The sequence below is a fragment of the Buteo buteo genome, unplaced genomic scaffold (assembly GCF_964188355.1).
Source record: "Buteo buteo unplaced genomic scaffold, bButBut1.hap1.1 HAP1_SCAFFOLD_164, whole genome shotgun sequence".
Lineage (NCBI taxonomy): Eukaryota > Metazoa > Chordata > Aves > Accipitriformes > Accipitridae > Buteo > Buteo buteo.
Genome location: NW_027439328.1, coordinates 141,241 through 150,989, shown reverse-complemented (window position 1 = coordinate 150,989; position 9,749 = coordinate 141,241). Strand labels below are relative to the sequence as shown.

Genomic DNA, 9,749 nt, shown 5'->3' with positions numbered 1-9,749 from the left:
ATTCAGCATTTTTTAAATTTTATTTAATCAGTAATCAGGTAAACTTAATCTGACACCAAAAACCACATCTTGTCACACTTACTTTTGAAATACAGCATACCCAAACGAGGGAGGAAATTGTTTTAGTGTGATTTATAACAGTAACAAAGAGTTATTTTCTTTTTGGTAATGACATTGTGCAACACATTTTCTGTTTGGGGAGTAAGCTTCTGAAGTATTTTAATCTGCCTCATCTACCGCTACAGATTTCAGCAAAACTGCAAAATCCTCACAAGAATTAGCACTGTATATAAATCCAGTAATAATCCACAATCATCTCTCCATTTTGGTTGTATTTCTGCTGTAGATACTAGGCTTCTTCAAACTTCCACCAACCAGTGGAAATTTGCCAAATATATAACCCAGTGGGCCATTTAAAGGGATTTTGCTGTGAATTATGACTGCTACATTTGTGGGCAGCTTTCAGTACCAGAGACTGGAAAGGGAGAGGCAGAGTGTGAAGAGCAGGGGGCGCAGCTTTCACCCTGAGACCTTCCACATATTTGTTCATGATCTACAGAAAATGGATGAGCTGGACAGCATAAGCTCTCTGTGCACAGATGGAACGGCACTACTTAAAACCAGTCCTTGCTTTGGCAACTGGGGGAGACGTCAGTCCTGGCTCTTAAGCTGGCAGAGGCTGCCTGAAGCCTTGTTTAAGCTGGTGTCTGTACAATCAAGCTATTGTGGTTTACCTAGGTAGTGCGTGGCAGCTGAGCTGCAGCAACAGACTGTGCACGCTCTTTGCCCATGAGATGAAATGCATTAGCTTTAACTTCTTGCATCCAGACTACTTGCCAGATGGATTCCTAACAAACAGCAGAACTGAACTGCTGAATTACTTTACATATGCTTGGAAAGCCTGGGAAAAAAATAAACACGAAAGAAGTAACTAATGGGAACAGAGGGATGCATTTCTGAGTGCAACAGACTCCATCTTTATTTCAAAATATCTCTGTACATTACAATTCTATTTAAAAAAAAAGAAGTCAAAAGTCAAAGCAGTTTCCCATGCTAAGTGAAATATCAGGTCTCATTTTTTAGATAATCAAAAAGAGAGGCTGTGTTTTCACTCAGCAGATCTCATGGCCTGTTCCTATCTGAGCATACTGCTCAATAGCAACATAGAATGTGTTAAATTAAAGCTCTTATTGTGCTCATCACCATGAAGCAGGATTTTTTGAAGAACCACTGTTAGAAGCAAACTGATCTTCCTTGCAAAGTCAGGTTGTCCCTTCTTCAGGTGGAGTTTGCTCTCAGGCAACCTGGCCATCCTGGGAACAACACCAGGTCAGCCTCCTACCTGCTGGTCCCCTCTTCTCTGACAAGAAGAAGCCATCCTGTGTATAACTAAGAACCCGATGATTTCCTTCCCATGGGTTGCACATTAAAATATCAAAGAACTCTGATTGTGGTCTTAGCCCATAGCTGAAACATTAGGAAGTTCGTTTCTGGAAATTCAAACACATTCCTTAGCTTGCATAACGTCTATATACAAACAAAAGGACGCTCAAGGCAGGCAAAGCTAAGAATGTGAGCAAGAAGTGGACCGTCTGTGGGCTGGTGTGTGGCCGCCTCTGTGGCTGCTAACACTCAATTCCAGCTGGACCTGTCAGCTCCTTCCTTGGAAGCATGCTGTCAGTGCAAATTGACAGGAATCCCTGGGATTCAAGCCTCAGAATGTATTCCCTTATGCAGCGCTAATTGTTCACAACAGGACAGATATCGCAGGAGAAGATGTTTGACCAATTGCATATCAAAATTGCACCCAAGCCAAAAACCCGTCGCAGAGGAGGCAGTATGGAATTTCAGATAGGGTGAAATGGGATCACGTGTATGCATGAACTCAGCCACACGGGTTCTGCTTAAATTCTCACCGTAAATATTCAGCAGAATTTGCAAGGCCATAAGGCAGTGCTCTGCGTGAATGTGAATTGCATCCATAGCACGTATGGGACTGTGTCTTGTATAATTCATGAGAATAGCCACACGGGGTCATACCAAAGGTTCGTTCAGCTCAGCGTCCTGTCTCTGCATCTGAACAGTGAAAGATGTGTAGGAAAAAAGCATAAGAAATGCAATAAGCATAGCATGCTCCTTCCCCTGCTGTACCCTCTATACTGACAGTCACTGGTTCAGGGATTTCTGGAGGCTGTTCCTGCTTCCTAGAGCTTAATGGCCCATGAGAGACCTTCCTTCCCTGATTCTAATTGCTTCTTCAACCCATTCATACTTGTGCTATCCAAAACATCCTGTGGCAAGGAGGTGCACAATTTAATTATGTATTGTGTGCAGATGTTCTTCTTTTCATTTATTGTGATCCATAATTTCATGTGTTGCCTGCTAATTCCCGTGTGTAAGAAAGAGCAAACAATCTTTCCTTACTCATTTTTGCAGTTTTCACTTCCTCCCGTAGATTGCTGCGTATTATTTGGAGAAAATGAAAACTCAAACTGACTCATCTCAGCTATTAAGGTGATAAGAGATCACATCTATTTGTTAACTTCCAGCTGTGTCTTTATAGTGGGTCTGTTCTGAAGTCCAGGTGCAAGAAATGGTCTCTCTGTAGTATTCAGGCTGTGAATACAAATGACAGCATGAACCTGCCTCCAGCTTTATTATCCATTGGGCTACTGGGATTTAGAAACTCTTTGCATCTTGTCTGGTTACTATGGCCATTCTCAAAGTCTGTTTTTTCTATGCTTTGTGCCAGATATGTAAGTATAAGGCTATGCTTTGGGTTGCCCTCAAAGGTATACAGCATTTCAATGACAATCTCTCCATGTTCAGACACAGAGGTTTCAACAGACCCCCAGATGCAAAGACCAAAAAGAACCCCAAAACCATGGAAGAAAATCAACCCTGTCCCCCCCTTTCTCCTTGTCTTCACATGTAATATTGTGCAAAATGCTGCTATGAAGGTCTCCCTCTGCAACTGCTCCACCCATCACTGGATTCGCCATCTTATTCAAAGTCTCACATATATCTAGTCTCATTTTATCCCATGTACCCGTCTCCTAATAGTGTACCAGGTGCATCCTTCTGCTTGCTTGTCATGGGCAACAGTCATTTTTTCTTTCTCAAGGGAAAGCTGTATTCATACATCAATTCTCCACCTTCATGCCAGAGACTCTCTCCCTTAATTCTTGTTTTCAAAGCCCCTCATACAAAATGCACAACGGGTATGGAATGCCAGAGAATCACAGCACCTGTGTTTTGTATTCAGCCAGCACTAGCTTGAGTGGATGTGCAAAAGCACAAGCCTAGACTTTGGAGGTCCCCAGCCCTCAGCACCCTCTTAGCTCTGTTTCTGCTACATACTTTTTCCCCCTTGCCATGTCTGACTATCACTGTTAAGTTCTTAAAGGCAGGAAAGGAGTGAAATTTACAGTGCTTTGTCTCCTATTGCCAGTGTCTGCAACAATTAACATGAAAATGCACCCTGTCAGTGGTTCACTTCAAGTGTGGAGCATTGCTGTTCCTCTCAAGGGGAAAGAACCTAGTGCAGTTCCCAAGAGCTTGGGTTTTTTAAGCCCCTTTTTAAAATTACATTTCCATAGACAACAGAATATTTAGTTGAGTTATTCTGTGCAAACTGAATCAAATCTTCCTGTCGTTGCTCTCTGTGATCAATAAGAGGTGCATCATTTGAGAGGAGTATTTACAGTGCCCAGTGTGGAAGTTTGGTTTATACCATCGGCGTGAGCGAGGGGGTTCTGAAGAAACTACCAGACAATCAGTATGCAAGGATGACAGCCACAGGGGACAACAAGCTGCAGGTGACCATGGTTGCATAAGGAGCTTCAGCCCTTCTTGGCCAACCTGCTGTACCTACATGTTGCCCTCTACCGGAGATAATGGCACGGCTCCAAGCATACGGCAGGCCTTAGCACAAGATGAGCATTAGCCAAAATCTGAGCAGGAGCTGGGTAACCAGTTGCAGCTCCACGGGTCCCTTCCGACCTCCACCCTCCTGTGCAACTCTGTGCCTTGCTTTCACTCCTAAAGCACCTGAACTCAGCCCTCGTGCCCGCCGGCAAGGATGCTGGGACAAGGCACGATCCCAAACTCCTCCCCGAGGGGTCATCCCCAAACAGCAGCTCCCCGCTCCAGAGCAGCCGATGGCAGACATACTCAGAAGAGAGAAAATATCATTTTATTGAGAACATCAACTGCAGTGGGGGGTGGGCCCAGGACTCACAGGGGTTCAGCCAGTAACAGGAAAACGGCACCTACAAGGACAGAGTCAGAGAGCGCTGCTGAATGCACAGCGGCAGGAAGAGGCAGGGTTTGGTTGCCCTCTCTCTGGGGAACACCGTTGACGAGGAATTGCTCATAGCCCAGAAGAGAGCGAGCTACGGCTGGCATTGCCGAGGGGAGGGCTCTGGCGCCTTATCCCCACGGGGAATGCCCTTAGAGAGCTGTGCGCGCGCAGAGATGCACAGGGCCCCTGTGCCACGCAGCAGGGCTCGATGGGGAGCCCCTGGGGAGCGGCCACGGGGTTCTTGCCAGACCCTGCGCAGCAGCAGAGCCTGGTACACACCTGGGCTTCTCGACCTGCCGGACCTTCCTGCATCTTTTCCGTTTGCGATCCCCCAATACGTTTTCTCTCTTCCTCTTCTTTTTTTCTGCACAGCTTTCATCTCCCCAGGCCTGTTTCCTCCTTCGGTTCCTTCTCTTTTCCTTGTCCCGAGGAGAGCCTGCAAACCTTTCCATCCCACAGTGTGCTTAGATAGGTAAGGCCACGATCCAGCGGAGACAGTTCTGATTTTAACCCAAAGTGACTCGTTTTACCTTCTTTCCTCTGAAAGGCTGCCCAGTTGTTGCGGGCGTAGCAGGGGCTCTGCCGTGCTCTCGAGGGTGGCTGGAGGCAAAGCTGGAGGTGCCTAAACCAGAATTGTTGGAGTTCAGGGGTGGCAAGGGACGGCCTGGAGTAGTAAGGGACTGCTTGCCAAATTACCACCTTAGCTCTCTGGGGAAGATGCTGCTTTGCATCATCCATCCACATTTTGCACAGTCCACCTGCCCCAAAACAGACTTGATGAAACTGTGATGAAGTAGGATCCGAGCAAAAGCCCTCTCAAGTTGACAGCTACTCCCCGCTGTCTTTTTGTAGGTATTTGGTTGGATTAAGTACATGCTTAATGCATTTGAGAAAGGACCTTTCCAGTTTTCCATACAACGTATGACTCCGTGGGGGAGGAGGAGGAACCCCAAACACACAAGCCATCGGCTGGCCGGAGGAGGCCCAGCAGCTACTTGGCCTCCTCAGAAACTACCCTCCTACCCGAGAGACACTGTCACGGTGCTTGTGGAGCAGAGCTGACATACCTCTGTCGTTTTGGACTCCGCCACCATGTCTCCCCCAGCTCCTTTGAGGACACCCAGAGAGGGGGATGCATGCAGAATGGCTTCTGCCTGGTGGCCCTGGTCTCCTCTGCCTGCAGGGCCACTTTGCTCTTCCAAAGGCAGGTCTAGAAAGCAAAACCATGTGCAGCAGTGACGCCTTGGAAGTAGCACACCTAAAGCAAAACCCACCCCAAGCCCTACACCGGTTTTCTTCTTGACGTTGAGGTTTCTGGTATCCCGAGCCCCAGCCTGGGACAGCCCTCAGTTCCTCCTCATACCTGTGGCTCCGTCCATGGGGGCTGGCGACTCCCCAGCTGATGGACAGGAGCGGCCAGCCACCTCCTCCCCAACAATGTCGCCGCAATTTTCAATCATAAACAGCGCCAGCGTGTTCACCTGCACACATCAAACCCTTGCTCTCAACCCAGCTGCCTGAAGTTGTCCCAAGCAGCCTTTCCCACTCCCGACCCTTGCCTCTGCACAGATGGCTGTGGCTGCGGGGCTGCCTTTGCAGGCAGCCACCCCACCGGCATTTGCTCAAGGGAGGGGGCAGCCAGGGACCTCTGAGCAGCCAAGCTCGGATGGGCCGGCAAGGCTGCAGCCGGCTTGCCAACACAGCGCACCTTCTCGGTCACCTCCAGCATGGCCTGGAGCGGGAGCAGGTCCTCGTCGGGTGGGCTCAGCAGGTTTGGCCCAAGGCAGATGGCCAGGTTGCTGCAGCTCATCCTGCTGGTGGCTGCGTTGCGGCCGATGTGCTGGAGGAGGGACAGCAGCCGCTTGAGGAGGAAGAGGTTGGCTGCAGGCAACTTCTCGGCCACCCTGAGGGAACAGGGACACTAGGTTGACAAAGCAGATTTTGCCCAGGCCTGTTGTCCAAGGCAGGGGGGAGCCAGCGGCTGAGTTGCCCAGCTTTCCAGGTGCTCTCAGCCAGCGGCCAGGGCTCCTGCTCAACAGGCAGGCTGCTGCCCGCACTTACGCTTTCAGCTCGGAGACCTTCTCCTCCTTGCTGGTCCTCTCCATGGCTGCCATCCAGTCCTCGTAGAGGTGGGTCACCAGCAGCTTGTCGGGGATGCTTCGGAGGAAGTCCTGCAATGCCAAGGGCTCTGGGTGAGCCTTTGAAGTTTCCAGGCCGGCCAGGAGCTCCTCCAGCCGCAGGTCAGAAGCGCTCACCTTCAAGACGGCGGCCAGCAGGAGTGCAGGCTGGTTGCCCAGGTCGACATCGGCGTCGCGGTCCAGGGCCTCCCGCAGCTCCCGAAGTTCCGTCCCGCTGGCAGCTTTGCGGAATATCCCCTCCGTCGACGGTCCTTCCCGGCGCAGGACAGCCAGCAGCTCCTGCAGGAGAGGCAGGAGGACAGTTGCTTGGCTGAGGAGCTGCCTTCCGACAGCGGTGGCCAGAGCACTGCCCCAGAGCGGGCTCCTTGCTGGGGGTGAAGAGCCCAAGCCGCCATCCCCGGAGCTCCTGGGGACGCCCGTGTCCCCTGTGGAGCAGCCGGAGGGAGGGCTCCTACTGCCTCTAGGGAGCATCTGGAGGGCTGGGGACCCCCCCGGCCAGGCTGGCTTACCTGGATGGGCCGGGGCAGGGAGCCGTCCTCCCCGCAGAGGGCTGCCAGGGGCTGGCCAAAGAGCGCCCTGCTGCAGCCAGAGCCCACCTGCCCTGGCGCCTGGGCAGCGGCCGGGGTCCTCCGATGAGCAAAGGGCCAGGGCAGCCCCCTCCTCTTCCTCCTCCTGCTGCTGCTCCCTCCTGCTGCAAAGGAAAGCCGAGCAAGAGCCCGTCAACGGAGACCGCCGGGCCAGCGCTCCCGGGGCCTGCCCTGCCCGCAGCGTGGTGCTGAGCGGTGCAGCAGGACGGGCAGGGAGCCAGCAGCTGGACCTCCGAGCTCCAGCTCAGCAGCTCCAGTTGGGAGGCTCCTGAGAGCCGGCACGCCACCAGGAGAGGAGAGCCTGGCCCAGCCCTCGCCCTGTCCTCCTCCAAGCTGTGGGCAGCAGCAGAGGCTCCGTGTCCCCGCAGAACCACGTCCAGCGGCCGCTGCCCAGCGGGTGTCCGTCCTTCCTTCCTTCCTCCTGGAGGTGACATCCTGCCTCGGGCTGCCCAACCTGCATGGCGACACTCGAGGGACAAGTGAGCACAGCTCCAGCGCTTGCAGGAGCTTACCGTTCTTCCCGAAACTCACCCGGTGCGTGGCAAAGTCCCCCTCCGCTGCTCGGCGGGACCGTCGGAGGCCCTTGCTTGGGACCAGCCTGCAAGAACCAGGCTGCGCTCAGAGAGCAGCCCCGCGGCGCAAAGGGCCGCCAGCGAGCTGCCAGCCGGCACCGGCAGCCTGAGCGTGGCAGAGCCGGGACCCTCTGCCCTCCCGGGCTCTCTGCCCCGCGGGGCAGGTTTCCCCCCAGCACCGCCGGCCAGGATGTGCCGGCATTCCCGGCGGCTCCCCAACCCTCTCCGCTCCCCGAGCGGCACCACCCTTCCCTCCATCCCTCACCCCACTGGCCGCACGTGCCGGCACAGCCAGAGGCGGGCGAAAGGCAGCCCTTCTCACCTCGGCCTGGCCCTCCATCAGCCTCTCCAGGCTCCCGGCGCTTAATGTCCTCCACTGGGCAAGAGAGAAGGAGCGGAGGCAGGTGAGCAGCGATGCCTCTGCCGCTCGCTCGGCGGGAGGACCAGGGCTCGGGGGCAGAGCCCAGACCGGGCAGGCACTCACGGTGTGGCGGCGGCCCAGCCCCTTCTCCAGGAGCCTGATGGACGGGACAGGCGTCACCCGGGCTCTCTTGGCTCCTTCTGGTGTCCTGTGCACCGGGAAGGGACAGGGAGAGAGCTGGCTGAGCCCCAAGCCGCCTCTTCTCCCTCCTGCGGCAGCTCTGCCCGAGCGAGAGCTGCCGGCAGCCACGGGGGCACCTCTCCCCAGCTGAGGAGCTGCGTTCCCCCGTCCAGCTGCACCTGCAGCATCCCCGCGGCTTACCCCAGGAGCGTGCCCACCCACAGCTCCTTCAGCGCCCGGGAGCTGCAGAAAGAGAGGAGAACCAGCGTCAGGCCCTGCAGGCCCTGCTGCTCCCAGCCCGTGGGCAGAGGCGGGTGCCTGCGCAGCCCTGCCCCGTGGGGAAGGACACCGGAGAGGGACGAAGCCCCGTGGGGAAGGAAGGACGCTGGAGCGGGATGAAGCCCCGTGGGGAAGGAAGGAAGGACGCCGGAGCGGGACGAAGCCCCGTGGGGCAGGACAGAGGCGCTGCCCGAGCCCTGGCTCCTCATGTCCTGCCAGAGCAGCTGCTTTCGCCCTCCCCTTCTGGGGACCCAAAGGGGATGCGGGACCTGCCCATGCCCCCATCCCTCCCTGCCGGCGTGCTGCTCGCTCCTTGCCCAGGCTCTGCACGCAGGGCAGAGGCCGTTCTCACGATGGTGCGGGTGTGCTTGGGAACGTCTCCCGCCCGGCCGTGGCACTCACCCGAAAGTGGCGACGCAGGAGCCGCTGGGCCAGACGAGGAGGATGGAGGTCCTGTCCTCATCGCCGCCTTCCTCCTCTTCCTCGTCCCCCGCCGCCTCCTTTCCGCCGCTCAGCACCCACAGCTGGTCCAGGGCCAGGCGGAGCTGTGGGCGCAGGCTGGTGCCGCGTCTGCAGAGAGCAGAGAGGAGAGGCAGGCGGTGAGCTGGGGGTGTCCTCCTCGGGGTCCCCCCGGGCAGAGCCCAGTCCCCCACCTGCCCTTGGGACGGACGGACGGACAGCGATGGGCGCCTCCAGCACCCACCAAGGTGCCGGGGCCTGGGGCTGGTGCCGGGGTGTCCCTGCCCCGGGGCCAGGGCCAGGGCTGGGGGAAAGGCAGCTGGGCTCTGAGGGTCTTACTGCAACTTGGCGATCACCAGTTCCTCCTGGAGGAGGAGAAGGCGTCTCTCGCTCCTCTTGCGGCCCCGGGTCAGCCGCACGTCCGCGCTCAGCACCGCCTCGGCATCGGTGAGAGCCTCCCTGCAGAGCAGAGAGCGGCGGGCATGAGAAAGGCCGCTGCCACCGCGGGTCCCGGCCGTGCCCCCGAGGCACAGGGAGAGCTCACCTGGAGCCGCAGCAGCAGTTGGCCTGGCCCATCCTGCCCGGGAGAGGAGGACCCTTGCCGTGGACCAAGGACGCGGGCCAGTCGGCGACAGCGGGGATGGGAGGCGAGGTGCCGGTGCCGGCGAGGTGCTGCTTGGCCAGATCCTGCCTCCTCCCAGCGCTCCTGCGTGCCAGCACAGCTCCGTGCTGCTGTCTCTGGTGGTTCTGGGCTCCAACTGACCAACATTCCGAGCCCAACGACCAACATTCTGAGCCCAACGACCAACATTCTAAGCCCAACGACCAACATTCTGAGCCCAACGGAAAGTGGGAGGGGCACCCACCCAG

At 56.0% G+C, this 9,749-nt stretch overlaps 1 protein-coding gene across 1 annotated transcript; it reads right to left on the bottom strand.

The window, feature by feature from the left end:
• Positions 1 to 4,313: 4,313 nt before the first annotated feature.
• On the bottom strand, positions 4,314 to 8,883 carry LOC142028142 (T-cell activation Rho GTPase-activating protein-like). Its single transcript, XM_075022184.1, has 7 exons — positions 8,773 to 8,883; positions 6,951 to 7,049; positions 6,559 to 6,720; positions 6,365 to 6,474; positions 6,012 to 6,207; positions 5,371 to 5,513; positions 4,314 to 4,925 (listed from the first exon to the last, which is right to left on the bottom strand). The coding sequence occupies exons 1-7, from the start codon at positions 8,881 to 8,883 to the stop codon at positions 4,679 to 4,681; spliced, it is 1,068 nt and encodes a 355-aa protein (XP_074878285.1). The 3' UTR covers positions 4,314 to 4,678.
• Positions 8,884 to 9,749: the final 866 nt, after the last annotated feature.